At 33.9% G+C, this 20,833-nt stretch overlaps 1 protein-coding gene across 3 annotated transcripts; it reads right to left on the bottom strand.

Annotated features, from left to right (window-relative positions):
* Positions 1 to 1,504: 1,504 nt before the first annotated feature.
* LOC149794038 (uncharacterized) lies at positions 1,505 to 19,646 on the bottom strand. 3 transcript variants are annotated; one of them, XM_089967979.1, is made up of 6 exons: positions 19,494 to 19,646; positions 15,749 to 15,929; positions 12,049 to 12,158; positions 5,859 to 5,995; positions 3,414 to 3,598; positions 1,505 to 2,460 (listed from the first exon to the last, which is right to left on the bottom strand). In XM_089967979.1, the coding sequence occupies exons 2-6, from the start codon at positions 15,908 to 15,910 to the stop codon at positions 2,377 to 2,379; spliced, it is 678 nt and encodes a 225-aa protein (XP_089824105.1). In that variant the 5' UTR covers positions 15,911 to 15,929; positions 19,494 to 19,646; the 3' UTR covers positions 1,505 to 2,376. The 3 variants fall into 3 exon arrangements, with proteins under 3 accessions (XP_089824105.1, XP_089824108.1, XP_089824106.1); XM_089967982.1 differs by lacking the exon at positions 19,494 to 19,646 and adding an exon at positions 19,441 to 19,462; XM_089967980.1 differs by lacking the exon at positions 19,494 to 19,646 and adding an exon at positions 19,084 to 19,237.
* Positions 19,647 to 20,833: the final 1,187 nt, after the last annotated feature.

Here is a 20,833-nt window from a genome sequence, read left to right on the forward strand (position 1 = left end):
GTGATGTGTATTAGTATTCAAAAATTTCAAACATTTCTTCCTTATTGATTATTTTATATGAGATTTGCAAATGTTTGACACACAGGAATTAAATATCAAAATAACTCTAACATTTCAGGTTTTTAATTCAGAAGTATCTTTATCACATAGATGAATAACAAGCAAACTGGTTTCAGTTATCATGATAGAATATGTAATACACTTGTCAATGGTTTATAATAGATTCCTCTGCCTAGGGTTTATATATGATTGTAATATATATATTTTATCAACTATTTTACAACACTGAAAACTTTAAAGGTGATACTCGCAAATGAAAAAGACTTCAAGGTTTTCAAATGCATATAAAATTCTTTGGAAAATGAGGGATTTCTTTTAATAACAACCTTATCCTTTTATTAAAATATATTTTAATATTTCTAAATATTACAACATTAACTTTTTCCAAACAATATAATTATCAGAATAATTTTTTTTAACAATTCTATGTCAAAGTAAAACATTCCAGATGTTCATTATAGCAGTATAAGTTATAGTAGTAGCAGTAAAAGTAAATGTAGTGGTTGGTGGTGTTGCTAATGATTTATGGTGATGATGTTTTGGTTGTTTGTTACGATCATATTCATATCTTATCTAGTTTCATGCATTAATCTGAGTGTAATATTTCGTAAAGTGTCCTCGAAATCTATCTTGAGATGTACATATCTATTTCATTATTGCCCAGTGAAAACTTAATGACACTTGACTGATTAAAAGAATGTCACTTGACCGATTAAAAGAATGCAGGTTGTCTTGAGAATATATGTAGTTACTTATTTTACATAAAAGAATTCTAAAAATAGTGCAAATGATTTAATTCACAAGTGATCAAGTTATATGAATAACGGTGACAATTTCTATATATTACTATTTGGACGTAAAACTCTGGATATTTTACTAGGTAAATTCACTTAATTCTCTTTGGGTTTAATATTTTTATGTTCTTATTTTGTGCTTGTTACACTGAATACGAGAATAAAACGTGCACAAAAGTATAGCTCTATGTACATACATATGTATGTATGTATGTATGTATGTATGTATGCAGTGCTGGATTACCCATTAAGCACACTGGGCACGTGCTAAGGGCACCAGCTCAACATGGGTACCAGAATTTTTTAAAAAATTAATTGTTTGTGATAAAATTGAGATTTCCATGTCACAAGTCATACCAAGAAATGTAGAATAAAACACCCACAAACACACAGGTGACTTCTGAGTGCACAATCACAGGCACAAATAATGTCTTAACACCCTGCTATGTTTTAAAACGTTTTTTTTTATCTGCGCATTTACACATTCACGTTCTCTCTCGATGAAATGCTAAAATTCTGTACTGGGAACTTATTCCAACTGGTCAGATAACAGTCTGGACTTGAATGGAGAATTCCAGTAGCTGGTAGCTAGGTAGCTAAATTTATTTGATGAATGATGTGAGGGGTTCAACACAAAAGCAGGGAAAATATATTTTTTTGGCTTTATTGAAATTTGATATGTATTAACATAAAAAAAGATTTTTTAACATATTTGTAAAAAGTATAAAAAGAATCCTAAAATTGTTGCAAAAATTTTAAAATAAAGAATCGAAGCATGACAATGTAGCCCTGTTCATACAACTGTTAACATTAAAAGAAATTACACATACCGACAACATTTGCCACATTACTCAGTAAGTCATTGTGAACATAAAACAGTTCTTTCTGAGGTTGATTAATTAAACCAAGATAATGTATTTTTTAAATAACGTTTACATGCCTGAACCAAAATTTACCTTGAAATAAGAATTTACTAAGCATTTCAGATTTAAAGCTCTAAGTTATAATTAGTTTGAAAAGATGTTCATATAAGGTTTAAAAGACTCGTCATAGAAAATCATTTCCACACAATATACTGGTGTTATGCTCCAAGCTAAATGTTTTTTAATACCACTGGCAAAATACATTTCACATTTGTTTCTAGTGGAAGGTAATATCTAGCCTGTGAAGAGCCTTATGATGACATATCCTTCTGTTTATGCATGTGTGACAGGAATTCTAGCTTACCAGGGTATAAACTCGAGTCATTTAGTAATATTGTTACCAAAGTGTCATTTAAATACAGCAACTGGTCAACATGAGTTTTTAACTTTCACACAAAACTTTAACACTGATTATTTTTTCGTTTATTTTCTTTTCCTATTTTTAGACTAGTGAGTAATGCTTTAAAGTTCACTGACTTGCAAACAATAAGAGTGTTCCTCGATCCTCTTTTCAACACAAAATAAAAGACATCTTGAGAAAGGATAAAAGAGTTTTTGTTTACAAAATATTGTAAAAGAACAAACAAAAACTTTTTTATTTATTTGTTCATCAATTTAACCATCTCTTCTGCCATAGGTGTAGATGAAGCTGGGTTCTGTCCTGTTACCAAACGATCACTCACCTGAAATTAGTTGAAAAGAGGGACCCTCATAAATTAAAAACAAGTTTATCAACAGGGAGAAACACTAAACAAAGGCCGCCTTTAAAATAAGACCTGTGATCTTAATCAAAAGTCAAAATTATATTAATTCTCGACCACACTTTGTCCGAAAAGAATCATAAGCACTTAACTAGATTCGACACATTTGCTACCAATGCTTGTCTTTGTGAATAGGAATATTGTTGATTGATTGATTAATAGGAATATTGTAGCAAAACAATGCAAACAACGCAATATTTTTAAAGTATACTTTTAAATTAAGAAATAGCTTTTCCTTTGTAGTTCTGCATTGAAACAAATAACTGCTATATATAATTTACATGCATCTACATTTGATTAAATACGAAAATATATAGAGATCCTCAACCATAACATTTTGGGCTTCTCTGTCTCGTTTAAACAGATGACTACACTGCTTTAACTCTGAAGGAATATATTGCAATTAAGCATCTATGACAGAAAAGAACAAAAGAATGCACAGTTTTACAAACAATTAGGGCTTCATAGAGATTTTTCTTAACAATAAAGGAAACATGGGTGTGTATTGATATTTTGAACTCTTCCATTGTTTGTGCAAGGAAATATATGTCTGCAAATAAAGATCAATATATATTTCCATTAGTTTCAATCTCGTACTCATTGTTAATTTAAGTTAGAAAATTTGGATTAAATTCTATCCATAGGGTGAAATACAAAAAAAAAAATTCTAGCTAAGAACTGTTAAAAAACACCCAGTTACATAGATTTCGACATTTTGTTATTAAACACAAACATTAAAGCATCAAATACCTTTCTATCCAGCCAATGAACTACATAAATTGTCATATCTGATAATAAAAAAACCAAGCAAATAAAGAAATAAAGAGATGGACAAGCAGAAAAACAAATGACTACATGCAATGAATATAACCTACTTGGACATTTGCTTTGAAATTTTCTGCTCCCACGAATTTTGCTCCAAGTTCTTTAAGCTTTGTTTCCAGAAGGAAAGGCATGGCTTCCACAAGCTTGACAGCTTCTTCCTCACTGTTAGTGAAGCTTGTTACAGTGGCACCCTTCACCAAAGGGGAACCATTTTTGAGCTTGATAGGAACAAAACCTGTTTAAAATAATTTTAAAATTCTTAGATATATGCAGAAAAATAATCTTTATTTCAGATTTTAGTATAGGATATAAGTAACTCCTGGTGATTCAAAAGGGACACGGATAAGGTGGAGACCTAATAAAGTTCTACTCTGCTTCACATATCTGGCTGCAGTATCTGTTTCATCCAGTCTTGTCTTGTATGCGAACATCCATATTTTTACGATTGCATCATTGCTGTCATAGCTCGTTCTAAGAGGTGGCTGACTTGGCTTTAATTCATGTACCTATTTGACTTTGATATTATTTTCAGAGTGTTTGTGATAAAAAAAATGGAAACATTTAAGAAAAGCTGAAGGATAAGACCCAAATAAATTAAATCTTTCCACCTCCTGAAAACTTGGGTCGAGAATAGTCTATGCGTAAAGTATGGATACACTGTTTTAAATGTGAACTGCTGAAAATAGGAATTATTAAAACTAAAAATGTGAAATCAGTTTACAAATATCATGCAGAGTTTGATGCGTTTCAGAGAATGCATCATACTCCAGGGTGGAGGTCATTATGGACAACATGTCCGACAACAGCGAATACAAATGATTTTCATTCACAGATGATTTTAATATTCACATTCTGTTTGGTAACAAAATGAAAGTGTTCCATGTGATATCGAATAACATAAGCAATTTACAAGATGATAAAAAAATCTGCAGAAAAATAGACATGGTTCTTTCTGCTACCTAACCCCTCCTGTTTCATCATCTCCTTCTCTGGGGAAGGTGGTTCAGTGGATTGGAGAACTGCAAACGTACCAATGATTTAAGTCTCTGTATTAGATTATGGATAAGGAATTATGTGACATGACACACGCTATTACAACTATATGATCTTACAATAAGTAATAAGAAAGCGTGAAAATCATCAAGCTTTGTAAAATTCAACAAATAAGTTATTTACCTAGAACACAAAATAAAAATTGGAAGAAAAAATGAACTTATGATATTGTGAATTAAATTCCAGAATAATAATGGAATAACAGACACAAGTCCTAATGATTAAAGTTCTGTAAAACCTTATGGGGAAATCCAAATTAAATCGAACGCTGGAAGTGTTAATGTGTCGTTCGTTGCTCGTGTAGTGGTGATATGCCAACGTTATTTTTGGATTACAATCAAACAGTCCAAGAACAAATCCTCATTTCTAGTGAATACAAATTTGAATAAATAAATTTCCAGCCCAAATAAACTACTGGAAACAACAATATACAATCGATTCTGCTCAGATCTTAAAACATGAATGAATAATTTAAAGAAAAACAAGATTATATAGTCAATAATCTTGACCTCGGGTCACATTCAGCATTTTGTATCAAAAAGAAACTCTATTACCTAAGGGAAAAAACCTAAGAGGTTCCTAATATTTACGAAAATAAAATCTTGGTTATAATTAGAACATAAAATAAACACAATATTCTTCACTTAGGCTAAGATAATAATCTTAATAGTTAACCCATACTCATAAGAAACTATTTGCTATGTATTAGTTTTTTTTAATAAATTATTTTTCTTGAATAAAAGGATTCAGGTCAAGTAGAAAATTATTGTGATTATGGACAAGGTCAAGTCCAACATACAATTTTCCATAGCATACAACGAAATTTGAACAAATAAAAAATAACTATCAAACAATGCAAATTAATTATACATAGCAGCATACATATGCAAAAATGGTAAAAAAAGATGATTGCTTTATTTCATCAAGGCACTGTACTGTGTGATGATATTCAATATTTCGGGGTCGACCATTCATAGTATACAGTTTATCAGGTCCAGGCACTGTACCAAATGATCATGGTCAATAGTTTGGGTCGACCATTCATCGCCAACAGTTTATCAGGGTAGAGATTCTTAGATCGTTCATTCACTCTTTCTGTTACATGTCTTTTGTTTGTTTGTTTCTTGGTTGGTGGGGCTATTTTCTATTACCTTCTAAATGATATCAGTAGATACGAATCGGAGTATTCTTTTCCTCTTGATTTTCTGGTTTCGTCCACTGGCAATACCGCATCTTCTCAGAACTTTAAAAACTTTAACCTCAAAGAGCTTGCAGGCTAACATGTTTGAGTCAAAGTTTCGATTTTTTCTGAGTTTTTTATATGGCAAACAAAATAACTCCTTTCACAATGACTGAGCAAGTCATTCAAGTTATGTTGAACAATTGAGTTATTGTTGTCAAAGTTATCAAAATTTTATTTAATGTTTAGTAAAAGTTCTTACCTACAGTTCCATGACACACGGCTCCCAGAATGCCGCCCTTTTCATATATGGCAAGAGCTAGATCAGCTACATTCTTCGCATTAGGCAAGTCAAACATTGGCCCATGACCTCCAGCATACATTAGGCCTTTAAAATCACTATTATGAAATAGAATGATACATTTTTAAGTTATATATGCCACAACAGGCGACAGTCTTGTCCACACTACATACATGTATAACAGATTATCTTAGCATTTGTTCTTATACCTTACTAGGTAAAGCCTCAGTCTGATTTGAGAGTGTTTTCTATACTGAAATATAATCTATGTTCAGTTCCTCGCTATTTGTTAATAAAGATTCAAGGTTATAGCCCATCAAAAATTGTCAAAGACAGTTATGTGATGATTTTTCTACAAATATGAAAATGAAAAGCAATGCATGCTGAGGTATGGCATGGGCTAACTAACCTTATCAATACTGGGGGGTGCATTAACCACAGCTTCACCCAGTTCCATGTCAGTAGGATTTACAATCTTAGCCATAAATCTTTCATTTCAGTTATTAAAGATAATATGTAACATAAATTAGCTTTTTAAATAGCTTGAAGGCTCTGTTAGTTTTAATTCATTGTTCGGTATAGAAATAATGTATCTTTAAAATGAGTGGCATGAGAATTAAATCTTGTAGTCAGCTTGAAGCAGGAGCATTCCTTTATTGCTGAGCAAGTGTGGGATATATAGAATCTATGTTGGTGTTTGGACCGAGACAAGGAAATCCCAGTCGCAGGGTTATATTATATGTCTCCCCACAAGGCTTGCCTCGTGGGGAGTCATATAATGTAACCCATCGACTGGGATTTCCTTGTCTCGATCTAAACACCAATGCAGAATATTTTTCCCACCTAATATTTTCTTTTAAAGTAAAAAGAACTCTTCACTAGTGTAATATAGTTCAGGTACAAATGTTTACATGTGACTCATTAATACAAATATGTTAATGAGAGCTGTGGTGTGACCCTTGCATCCGAAGTAAATTTTATATGCGCAAGCAAAGAAAAATAACATAAAACGTCACACAGTAATGAGGTATTATCACATTTAATGTCTGGATGTTATATTAAACTGACAATAAATAATTAATATTTATTAAAAGAAACTTTTTCATTTACATCAGTTCCAATTTTGAAAAGTTTATATGTAAATAATGAAACGATACTGGGTACTCAGCTCTACGGTGGTTATACTTAGTACAAGCTGTAATGAAGAGTAACATCTTGCATTAGATTATTCATGGTTAATTAGTAATCTGTGTCACTATCATATATAGCTCTCCTTTTCATTGGAGGAGGTGAAACTGTGACATACTTGTCTTGTCCGTAATGTTGATTGTAAAATTACCCCCATGTAAAAAACAGACCCCAGCGGATAACCAGGTGCTAAACTTTCAAGTTCACAGATTCTTTGAAAAATTATTTTTCTATCTTGGAAATATGGCAAGTGCTACAGTGATATTTGTTTATGGATTAATGTGGTGACGGATAAATGATTCCTTCTGGCTGGTAATGCATTATTTGTCATTAAATATTGTAATATATTTTTTATTCAACTGGGGCACAATGGAGATGCGTAATAAAATTACAATAAATCCTGTCTGACATAACACGTTTTTGGCTGTGACTAAGTTTTCCATAGTTCTTAAGAGAGTTGGGAGGCTATGAAGTGTATAGGTCTATAGTCTATGTGCATTGGATCAGTGTTTTCTGTCATAGTTCATTTCACACAGCATTGAAAATTGTATCCTATCTGTAGCACAGTCAATTTTCAAGTCAGCATCATTAAATGCAGCTAACAGTATATAATTTGTTTCACACGAAGTATTTAAAACTAGTTAGGTAGCTTTAGCTACATTTAATAACTGTGACCTGAAAATGTACTGAGCTAGGCCTGCATATAGGATAAAATTGACCATGCTGTATGGAACGAACTAGCATAATACCAAAAAGCTCAACATCTTATGCGTGTGTGTCTTTGTCTCTCTCGAAATGTTTTTGTAAGGTGTGTTCTCAAAGATGGATTGACCTTAAGTTACTATGTTTTTGTTATATATTTGTTGTTGCTGTTGTTGTTGTTTAATTTTAGAACAACTATGTCAGGCACAGCAGAAGACAAGGTCTTCTTTTTTAAAAGCATTTCTGAGCACGTGGACACCTTGACTGAGATGACTGATCTGAGATGACTAGACTGAGATAAGAAAAGTAAGGTTAGCAAAACATGTCGCATGGATGAGAAAAACAAATTTCGTGTTCAGATACTTTTTATTTTGCCACTGCTTAGCAGAGTCAAATTTCTAAGGCTGAGAAAATCCGAAACATATGTGCAAGGTTTGGATTACTTATCAAAGAAAAAGGTTCACAAAATACCTGAAGCATCAATCTAGTCGCATGTACATGCCTTTTATATGATGCAAGTAACTTCAATGCAATCACTGGTGTCTCTCAAGACACAACTGACAAAAACTAGGACCAAGATATTTTGTATCTTTCTTCAGTATGCCAGAATGCCTAGAATGATGCTAAGTGCTTTTGATTTTATATTTCAGGTTTATAAAAAGAAATGTGGATTTTAATTCAGTAAGGTGTATAGTACTTATATGCATTTTAACAGTGTGCCACTTCAGGTGGCAACAACTTCATTTAAGTAATGCATAGCATATGTTTATGTCTTTGGCATTTATGTGACTAAGTAAAATCTGCAAACTGATTGTACAAAAGAAAATTTTTAAACATATATGTAAACAAAAACAGTTTCACAATGTTTCGAGCTCCTCAAGCTTGTTGTCGACTGATTTATTACTTGGATTTACATCGCGTGCGCCCAAAAGGGCATGTGCGATGGGTTTATTCCTGCACAGTGGGATGCTAAATGTTCCTGGGGTAAGGAATTAGCGCCACATCCCCCAGGCATTTATGTGCTCAAGAAGCAGTGCAAATTTGGCCATCAGGGCATAGGACTATATAATAATAATAATAATAATAATGAGGACTTTGTATAGCGCCTAATCTTTAGAAGCTCTAAGTGCTTTACAACATTAGACAACACCTATAAGATAAAAAAAACCAATGATATGATTACAAAAACATATACCATGAAATTAGAAAACATTAAAAAAAAACATGCTGAGAATATTTAAGATAGGAAACATTAGGTCTTTAAGTTTGTTCTTGCAGTTGAAATATGTGAGTTTTGAGAGCCCTCTTGACTGTGATCACTGTGTCTCTGTGTCTAAGTTCAGTGGGAAATTCATTCCATGTTACTGGGCCCTGGTATGCAAAAGAACGCTGTCCATGTGACTATTTTCATAGTGGGAATAGTGAGTATATGACTGTCAGAAGAGGAGCGCAAGTATCTTGCAGTTGTGTATACATGGGTCAGGTTGGATGGGTATGTTGGACTAGAGTCCGATGGTGAAATGTAGCACAGAGAACAAATTTTGTGTTTGATTCTGGATCAAATGGATAGCCAGTGTAGGGTACAGAGCAGTGGGGAGGTGTGCTCTGATCGTGGTACTCTAAGTATGATCTGAGCAGCTGTGTTTTGAACTTTTTGAAGTTTCTGGAGCAGATATTGAGATGAACCAGAGAGAACTGAGTTACAATAGTCCAGTCTTGAAAGTACTAATGAACACACAAGTGTTTTAGTGGCATCAACTGAAAGATATTTGCGAATTGAGCTGATGTGTCTCAGGTCAAGATATGCAGCCTTGCATATGTTCATGACATGTTGGTGCAATTGAGAGTACTGTCCAGAGTAACACCTAGGTTTCGTGCTGACTGTGTAAATTTAATGTTGGTGCTGCTGATATTTATTGCTTGAGGTAAAGGATGTGAATGAGAAAGTCTTTGTGTTGTGATCAGAATGGCCTCAGTTTTATCATCATTCATCTGCAGCTTGTTACATGTCATCCATGATTTCACATCAGAAATGCACCTCTCTACACCTTGGATGGGAGCATCAACTTCAGTTGGGTGGCTAGATTTCTATATTTGGGTGTCATCAACATACAATTGGTGAGACACTGGATGATGATCTATGACACTTCAGAGCAACTGAGTGTACAGAATGAAGAGAACAGGTCCAAGAACAGACCCCTGTTGATTCCATTTGCAGATACAATTTGTGTCCTGTTGAACAAGTAGGACTTGAACCACAGTAAGGCTGTATCATGAATGCCAAATACATGCTGGAGACAGTGAAGTAATATATCATGGTCTATTGTGTCAAATGCTGCAGACAAATCAAGGAGGTTGAGGACTGTAATCTGTCCGCTATCCAACGCAGAGAAAATGTCATTAACTACTTTCAGAACAGTAGTTTCAGTATTATATGTCCCAAACCCAAGCAGTATGTAACGCCCGCCCGTTGCGATTGGTTGCAACGATGACGTCACATCAGGACACCTAGCTTTAGGCGGGTGGAAATTGTTCCACATGTCTGTCATTATACGATGTCCGAGAAAGGCAAGAGGGCAAGGAACTCGGCAAGCAAGCCATGGATATCACGTACACCCAAGAATACCAGCCCATACTTAGTCAAATTTAGTCTAGTTGTACTAATGGATTTATGTTGGGGTTGTTGTTTTTAAGGAAATCTCGGCAAGTGGTATCTTTACCAACCAAAGAAATACATAGCACAAAATTTAAGGAAAATCTGAACTAGTGCATATCTGATTAAAAGAGTTAATATACGCAAAAAAGTCCAGTTATGAAATAAAGAAAAGCGATACAGATGAAAAATGGCCTTCAAATGAATAAATTACTTGTCATTTGTGTGTTCATATTATATTAAAACAAATATTACAATATCTGTGTAAGTCTATGTTTATCGTTGAGATAACCAAATTATTTTGATCTAATGCCAGGTTAAGGACAAAGGATAGAACATATAGTATAATAGAGAGGGTCCTATGTCAGAATGGGTCATGCGGGCAATCTAAGGTAATTTAGCACTCTGTACAATTATTTTCTTTTTTTCTTTCTCAATGTCAAGCTCACGTCGAGCACCTGTGGTTTGGACCTAGTCCGACAACATATGACACATCACTCAATATTTTTGTTCTGGGGTGTGATACGTGTAAGGTGTAAGACCGTAACGCTGATATTTATGTTTTGGGTATCAGCACTAAAACAAAACCAACACTTGCTATGTCTTACATTGTAGGACTAGGGGGGTGATAGCACTTACAACTCGTCATATGTCTTACATTGTATGACTAGTTTGGCCCGGGCCCACTTATGAGCCCTGGGCTCAGGGGGTATATCTCCAGTCCCCTCCCCACCCCCCGTCGACCCTGCAAATGCACACATACGGACACATTTTATACTCTCTCAGAAAATAATGAAAAATACGGTATACATAACTCGAAGCAAACAGTTTAACTTTCACAGATTATCTCCCTTTGGAATGGTACCGCTACACCAATGAAAAATGTTGGTAAATTGCCAAATGGAGAAACCATTATGTTTTGATAACTGCATCACACTCAGTTTTGATATTCTTTCTGGGAATCTTTTCTCTTGAACAGCTTTGGTTCAGAAAGTTAATATTTGCACAGGATGAACAAGGGAAACGTAAGGAATTCTTTACTTGCAGAGAATGGAGGACAGGACTAAAAACAATATAAGGTTGCAAGCGGCAGATGTCACAAAACACCGATAACATAACAATGAAGCGCATATAAATCGATTTACATAACCTTGTTGATTTTACTTCTTTTTAGGCTGAATTTCAATCTGTGGTTAAAAAGGAGGGTCGGAAGCAGTCGCTATGATCATGTACAATTGTACCCACGTTAAAATTTTTTATAAAAAAAATAACTTTAAACCTAGCTTGCATCTGCCATTACCATCACTTCCTTCTGCTGCCGCCAGAAAATTCAAAGCTGTGTTTTGTGTTTCTACGAACACGACAAAGGTGCCCTTGCAAAGAAAGAAAGAATGTTATATGTTGTGCAAATCTTCATTTATTGGAACTCATCAGGTTGGGGAGGTGTAAAACGGTCCGAAAGATCAGGAGTTTGGATAATTGGAATGATACCGCTACAACGATATAAAATGCTGCCGTAGTGTTGAGGAGCAAGTAGCTCAGATAAATGGATTTATTGATACAATCTGGGTGCAGATAATATATGTTTAACCATACAACTTGTCATACCTTGACTTAACACTGGCTGGGGAAACTGTATTTTCTAGCTTCTTGGCTGTTGACTTCAGAAATTCCTGACAAATCGGATCACTTTTGAATGCTTCTTCACTACTTGGGTCCTACAAATTCAACAGGGAATCATAGGTGACAACATTTTAAGTAAGTTAGTTTTTACCTAAACACTCTGGAAGAGATCGGGTACACCTGGATATAAGTTTTTCTGTATAAACAGTTATATGCATTCAAGGCTTACATGGTTTTAAGCATGCATATTGTGATATCTACATATGAAATTTCAACTAAAGATAATCAAAAAATGTACAGCCATGTAAATTTGTAAGTACTTGCTTGCGACTGACATGTTTTTATTACAAAGAACATACTGAGAAGAAAACTTGACAAATGAATCTCTGTGAGTCAAGGCATAGTCATCAGCTGTATGAGCAGCGTTTTCCAAAGTGGTTACCTGCGTTCATTAAAGTAAGTATTAACGTCACTATGGACGCAGTCCCTTAACTCTTCAATTAATATGTTGTTGTCTACGTATGTCATGCTCTTATCAATCTATTTAGATGTATATCACCTGTTCAGTATTATCTCTTATGTGGGTTTGGCTATTTCCCTTTTTTGCAGTTCTTAAACCTCTGTTGATATGCCTCATGTACCAACTCATAACCCTTCAAGATACATTCCTTGACCAATTCATAATCAGAACTTGCATCTACCGGCAGTAAAGTATAAACTTAAAGATCTTTGTCAAAAAGTACTCAGTTATATTGAACTTCAGTGCTCTCTTTGCCATCTTAAACTTCAGTGCTCTTTGCCATTCTCAACTATTTTTTTATTTTTATTTAAAAGGGGTTACTAATCTAATATTTCTGTGCCATCATCATAAAAACTGAACTTTCGAGAGGAATGCATTCTACTTGCCAGTTTAAATTCTTTTAATTTTACTTGCATTTCCATCTCCCTTTTTTTCGTTTTGCATTTGCAATTTCACTCATCGCCATTTCCTTTCTCTTTTCCTTTCTTTCTTTTACAGTGAATCCTAAAGCATTTGCTTGAGAAAAAATATTTTCTGCCAAATACTTAACTAAAATATTTTTAATTTCTTGTCATGAAAAAGAAGATTTTATGTCCGAAAATGAATAGCAACTCATCTTTCCTTAAACACGCAAAACCTTCCTGACTCCGATTGGAAGCAAAACTCTACAACCTAAATTACATTGTGAATACTTATTGGTTTCACTCTATAAAGTCAAAAGATTAGGGATAAAGAAATGTCAGAAATAAAACAAATTTAAATTTCAAAACAATTTCAGTTAGTCGTTATTTATAAGCTAAGTAACTGAAAGAAGCAAAATCAACATGTTTTGTAAACCTCAACAAACAATTTAATTATCAATGATATAAAAATGAAAATTTAAGAGCCACTTACAGTATTATGATCTGTATCCAAAATAATCCTGAAAAAGTTCCTGTCAAGTCCAAAAGAATGAAATGTTCCGTAAAAATTTCAAATCCAGGAATATAATAATTCAACAACAGTCCTAACGTGTCTAAATGGCATTCTCCACAACTCCTTGGAATAATTCCCAACAGTTCGAAAATAAAGTTTTAGTCCAATGAGCACTTTTTATTACCGCTGAACAGTTCAAACAAATGTTTTTTCTTCTCAAATAGTATCTAAATACAACATTAAATACGTATGCAGACTTTAGTTACAATTAGAACACAAGAAATAAGAATGAGTAAACTGCCCAAGATGGAAAGGCTAAAACACGTATATTATTATTACTCCAACATGACAAATCGCAATTTATGACATCGTAAAAGAACTCCTTTGACTTAACCAATCCAACGGCAATTAACTTAATTCTTCTCTGATACCACCCAACCGACCTGTCCAATGAGAGAAAATCCAAGACTTATAAAGAAACATATTTGCTTATAATTGTATTATTAGTAATTGCCAGCACGTACGTAAGCATATATCTACAGATCATAGAAAATTTTACTTTCTTTAATGTCTTAAAATAGAACCTATGCACATACGAAATTTCAGCTAAAGATAATCACTATAATTTACAGCCATGAATGAAAATTACAGAAATTATAGATATGCATAACACAGTATTCAAACATGGCCATCACATATGTCCATTTGGTACAGGATTTAGCAGTTATAAACCTCTCTAGTTGTTTCTATAACATTGTTTTATTTGGAAACCGATTACCTAAAATGATCATACATAGTCTCCTTTCTTTTGAAGTTTGTCGGATCACACAATCCACATGTTCTTTTCCGTTTTGCATTAGTTTTATTTTTCATTTTTTTCGGGGGGGGGGGCTAATACTTCATCGTGCCTAATAAAAAACGTTTGAACATAACAAACTATCTATGACCCTAATACTTCCTTGTGCTCATGGGCTTCAAGGTCGATGGGTGGGTGGGGAGTGGATGCAGTCCCTCCCCCTCTGATTTTTAAATATTCATTCGTGCTGTGTGTACATAGTATTTTTGATTTTTGCTTTGTCACCCATCCACCCCCAAAATTCATGCTGATGCCCATGCCTGTGGTCTCTATAATCTTTTGAATGTATCAAGCTATCTATGACCTCAATGTTGAACAGTTCACTGGCGCCTATAAACTGAATTAAATATGGTCACTGAAAATTTTTTGTCAATCAATTTAGTGTTATGGGGCGATCATGGTAAAATGATAAAAACTCTTATTCCATACCAAACAAGCACGAAACAATATTACTGCCGTACAAGCTGTTTTTCAGAGCATGAGAAAAGAGAATTCCGAGAACAATAGTTGTTTCAAACAATATCGCGAATAGTGCCGGGAGATGCGTCTACAAATGTAATAAACCAAATGGGTTTAGTAAAGAACAACAATATTTCCAATATTGTCAATAATATCAGAGTTCTTTTTTCTTTTTCCAGTTGACGCTTACAGTTTACACACAACTCACCCATAGTGAGTCAATGTTATTGTAATGATGAAACTCTAGTCATTGTGCAGGAGTGGCTCCCATCTTCCACAAAGCAATTCATGTCTAGGAAACAGTTCAGTAATTTGTCTGGAACATTTTCTTTAGTTTATTAAAAAAAGTTTTTTCTTCTCTCTTGAACGATTATTTATAAATATGACTGCAAATTACAACAAAGATAACAATAGCACATCATTATTCAAGGAAGGTCACAAGTTGCAAGGTTATACAGTTTTTTTACCATTCGTCTCGGTATTACATTATGAAAGCCTGGAACTTTCTAGGTTGAATGGAATGCATTGTCAATGTTAAATGGGCCAAAATTATCGACATAACACTAATGAAGCCCGTATAGAAAGATCTCTTGTAATTGAAGTTATATAAAGTTCGCAGAAATATGATTTTGATTCAGAATTAGTTACTTTTCGTGATGTCATCTGTAAAGACCAATAACTAGTTTTTTCTATATAAATATACATATCTGTATTATGAACTGGTCCAATTTGCTTCCACTGGGATTAAGTTTTCAATAATATGTACTAAACAGTGTTGAAGAAACATGGATGGTAAATTTTATAAGAATATTAATAACTTGTAGAACATTGTATTTGCTAATAAGTAGTTAGCAGGTCAGTTTAGCTGTATTAAATTCATAAAAGTGTGTTGTAAGGATGGGTCATTAGCCCAAAATGAAAGAATGAATTCTCACCATTGGTGCCTTCCCTCCTTTAGGACTCACGAATGTGACCTCATATCCAGCCTTAATGAATACGTGATGTGGATGAGCTACTTCCGGTAAATACCATCCAGTCTTCCCGGCTGTACCAAGCTGGTCATGATTGGTCACAACTATGATCACCTTCTTTGTCATGATTTTAGTTTTTTTGTCACTAAAAATGAAAGAATATAAAAGGTATTAACCCAGGCTGAGTTTTCATCGGTATATAAACCCCAGTCAATAAGGCAACTAGAAGAGATTTTAAGCCTCATTAATCATACCAATGCCAGTGTAGAGCACAAACGGGTAAATTAATTTTGTTGTATACCACATGCAATATGTGCCACTTACAATAGGTCATCCTAAAACAAAACCACGGCATGAAATTACCAGCACAGATACTGTTTTCAGCTCTTTTTAGTGATTCATATTTTATCACATATTGTAAAGATTCAACAAACTTATTACAATCTTCATACTACCTATATTGCTAATAGTAAAGTGTTTCAGTTGACAGAGTTTGCTCTGTCACGCAATAGTTTTTATTTATCTGACTATTGCATGTCCAATTCCAAGGCAGAGCTTCGAGTGTCCTCCATATGTATTCTTTGTTTTTGCCCTTGTTGGCTCCCCTTTCTACCTTTGCTAGTGCAAATGAACTAAAATGTAATCTGCTTTCATTATTCGTATATGTTTACTTGTGCATTTGCATGTGTGTGTGTGTATGTGTGCGAGCATTTTTACACATGCGATGTGTCTTTATGGTTACTTACCCCAAATTTAATTGAACCAGATGCGTGTTCAAAGACTTGTTACTTTTCCATCAGTAACAATGATTTAGCTCTGTTTGTTGATATGCCCTGCGCGATGGTGTTAACCCAAGTCACAGGAGTTTTATCAATAAAGTACGGCAAAATCTCTGACAACATAAAATCACCTTATCAGTAACATATGTGACATTTATATAACCGATAACGTGATTTCATGTTGTCAGGGATTTCGCCGTACTTTATTGATAATTTATATTACCAATAAGGTGATTCCATGTTGTCAAAGATTTCGCCGTACTTTATTGACAAAATGTCAGACTACTCTACCCAAGCATGTATGATATTATTAGAGTAGTCGATAAACATATTCAACTGGGGTTATGTGTACTCAAATACACTACACTACACAGAATTTCATGACACCACGCAAGAAAATACAAATTCATTACATGATCGGTTAAGCTATTCGCACTGACACATCCAGTCAACTCCTCATTGGTGAAGTCTAGTACCATAGTCATTTTTAGATAACATAATTCCGAATATCAGAAGTGGTTTTTTTTCCTGTTACAGAGTACTTTATTTAAATACACGAAAGTGAAAATGATAACAGGACCAAATAGTTATTATCGCCCATACATTGCGGTGCCATAGTATGCTGCTATATGGTAAATTCATAATTAATGGTAAGTTCAAACTACTGCATAGTCACTTCATACTGCTACGTGGTACATTCATACTGCTAAATGGCATATTCATGCTATTATATGATTAAGTTATACTGTTATATGTTAAACTTATACTGATGGAATGTCAGACACATAGAGTACATTTAAGTAAATATATAAACACCCAAAATTGTTTTTGTTGAAACTAATTATGTTCCTTTCCTCAAAATACCACTTTCTCTCTAGATATCATACAACCTACCAGCCATTTAGCCTCTTGTCATGAATGTTTGTCTTTATTAATTTTTTATTGTTTGACCAAGACAATTACTTTGGGTATCCTTACCACCATCAGAACCTCACTCCTGTATTCAGTATTAAAAAGAGCAAGGGTTGTATGACCCATACATTTACTTTTAATTTTACAATATTTGATTATGGATTCACATAAGTGTACTAGTATATATATATATATATATATATATATATATATATATATATATATATATATATATATATATATATTAGTACACTTAAGTCCATTCACAATCTCATCTTGTAAAGTGTATGAAAAAATACTACAAAGAAATGTATGAGCCAGGCAACCTTGCCCTATTCAATATGGAATACAGGAGTGGGGCAATAATGGTGGTAAGGACAGTAAAAGTAATTAGCATGCTCAAATAGTATAAAAGGAATAAAGAAAAAAAAAAAGGACAAGAGGCTACATTTTGATGAAGCCATCCTTTTAATTATTTACAAATTAAATATTAACTTGAACACTTATCCTTAATATACAAAACCCTAATTTAGGGAGATGCCAACTAAATACCTGCTGCTGACAATTTCTTTTGTATTTCCTTAACCACAAAACTTTTGCCTGTCCCACTTTGGCCTAATAAAATGATCTTGTGGCCCTCTACAGCCTTTTCTACAGCAAATAACTGCTTTTTTCATTTTACATTCAAAACACACATACACTGCATACACAAGTAAGTTTACCAAAATAAAATAGCTTTCATTTACAAAGAGTAAATGGTTACATAACCAAATCCAATCACCTACCTCACGTGGTTGGTTAAGTGATGTTAGCTCTACAGGTCAAAACATGTATACATTTTGAATAAAATTTTGTGCAAGGATATGTAAACTAGCAACATATAATTATTCAAGAATTTACAGTTAATCCTTTTGTTTTCTTGACAATGTAAATCATATAAGAGATTCAATTTTGTGTTGGGCTTGCAAATTAGTGACAAATAACTACACAAGAACTAACCAAATTAATCCTTTAGTTTTCATGACAGTGTAAATCCAATAAGAGATTCAATTTTGTGTTGGGTTTGCAAATTAGTGACAAATAACTACACAAGAACTAACCAAATTAATCCCTGAGCTTTCTTGACAGGGTAAATCTTATGCATGATTGATATTATTTAACATACAGAGAAATATTTACACATCAATCTATAACATTATGTAGATAACATATCAGTTGAAATTCGGGTAATTACTTAACTATTAATGAAATAAGTTTACAATTTTTAAATTAAAAAAAATCTTTCTTGAAGCACAACCAGAGATCACCTATATAGCTATTCAGAAAGAGCTTTGAAAAAATTAAACATGTCAAGAAATGTTAAATATTTTCCCAGAAAATGTCACAGTCTTGCGCACATGTAACGATCGGAATACACCAAGCAACGGATTAACTAAGCAAAATTGGCCCTTCAGAATAGTAAGGTTAAATAAATGATAATGGATGTTAGGTCTGGAGTGTCTTCTTTAGAGTGGCGTACGTTATGAGTGACTGAATACGCAGATAGTATCGGAAAATTAGATCGGAGTCATCGAGGGGGTCATATTAGGACCGGCGAGAGTTAGTTACCTTGTGTTATACGGTGGGTGTACACATTAGTTTCCGCAGTAGACCAGCAAGTTGTTCTCCACCTTCTTTTTGTTTTTTGACTGGCGGCGGAGACCAACGTTATTCTGCACCACTCGTGCTGAGACGTCCGCGATATGTCCGCTGCCAGTCAAACAAAAAAAAAAAAAAAAAAAAAAAAAGTGGAGAACAACTTGCTGGTCTAGTTTCCGCAGAATCAAGTGCCTGTGAAACCGGATCAGAATTGTCGGATATGACAGAAAATTACATCCCTAAACTTTAGCCAAGTCGGCCTTGATTATCAGACGTAGAATACATGTTAGGACAATATATTCAGAGCTTTCAAAATATTTCGCTTACCTTTCAACTGTCTCGAGGCGAATTATTATAATGACGTATACATGAAATCTTACCTATTTTCCTCCTCGGTTCAAATCACAGACTGTCAATGTTCTGACTACTGCTTATATACCTCTCCGCATAGACCGGAGCTCGTCTGTATTCTATAATTAATACATGTATCTACACTCAAAGGTCATGTTCTGAATTTTGCATAGACTCGTATATATCAGGGTCATTGTTGCAGTTTTATTGTTAGATGAGAGGGTAGAAGTGGCGGGCGGTGTGTTAACGTCTGCTATTAATCTTAGTTTGTAGATAATTTCACGTATTTAGGAGACGCGAGAATCACAAGGAATGCGGGAGTGTGCCTTGAAAACAACCTATCGTTTTAGTTTGTTTTAATGTTAGCTTGAAAGTGGATAGGAAAAAAAGTTACATCGACACTCTTTAGAGGTTTTACATCGTTACTTTATTTCTTCTTTCCTTCGCTTCTTTTGTTCTTTCTTCTTTCTGTCTGTATTTATAATCACTAGAAGAAAAAAAAAATACACAAGATTGCTCACTATTTGACGCTTATGTTCCAATTTTCGAACCCTAACTACCCCGTTTGTGTTGTTCACTTTCCGACACGTATGTTCCAATTCTCGAACCCACATCACGCCATTTTCTACAATTATTATTATACATTACTATGTTGTCTCTCGTTCCTTGATAGTCTTTGCTACTGCAAATTTTTCGCCCCTCTTTTTTATAATCTCATCTCACATTTGTTTTTGGCAAATGATAACTATTTCATCTCTCCACAAACTGTGGAGGAGATGAAATATTCATTCAATAAAAAATAAAAAAAAATAAAAAAAATTTAAAAAATTAAAAAAAGGACGGTCGCAAATATGCACTGAAATTTGAGATAAGATTTATCCTAAATGATCTACCTAATTTTTTGTTTCAAAGCAAACGAGTTTGCAGGTGGAAATCAAACAACAAAAGCTATTATTTTAAAGAGCATTCGCTCTAACCTGGCACACTCGCTTATCGGCCCAGTAATTAATTCTCATCAAAGGATACAGTCACTCTGGATTCCTAGGACAAAAATCAGTCTAAATAAATGTTATTGTATCAGTAGAGTAAGAATTTTAAAATTCTCTTTATGATAATATTCTTTCACCATATTTATAAATTCTCTTCACGTAAGTACTCATCGTATTGTTGGATCATAATTTTGGATAGCACCTTTCGGTCTGTAATGTGCGTGTGTCTCTCTCATATAACTAGTTTACGGGGATACCCAAGCGTCAAGTTGGGTTTAATGTTAAACTAGTGGGGCTGTACCCTGGCGTCACATTTAACATGGGGAAATTTAACATGGAGTGAATGGGGAATGGAACAGTCTTTCCCACGGGATAAGGCC

Source organism: Sinohyriopsis cumingii, chromosome 8, assembly GCF_028554795.1.
Source record: "Sinohyriopsis cumingii isolate HCF-2022 chromosome 8, ASM2855479v2, whole genome shotgun sequence".
Taxonomy (NCBI): Eukaryota; Metazoa; Mollusca; class Bivalvia; order Unionida; family Unionidae; genus Sinohyriopsis; species Sinohyriopsis cumingii.

Bases quoted from the DNA above. Each gene is read 5' to 3' on its own strand.
- LOC149794038 (XM_089967979.1), bottom strand. From the start codon at position 15,910: ATGACAAAGAAGGTGATCATAGTTGTGACCAATCATGACCAGCTTGGT. The intron at 5,996-12,048 runs GTATGACAAGTT...ATTTCATAATAG, and splicing joins CCAGCCAGTGTTAAGTCAAG to TGATTTTAAAGGCCTAATGT. The intron at 3,599-5,858 runs GTAAGAACTTTT...TATTTTAAACAG, and splicing joins CGTGTGTCATGGAACTGTAG to GTTTTGTTCCTATCAAGCTC.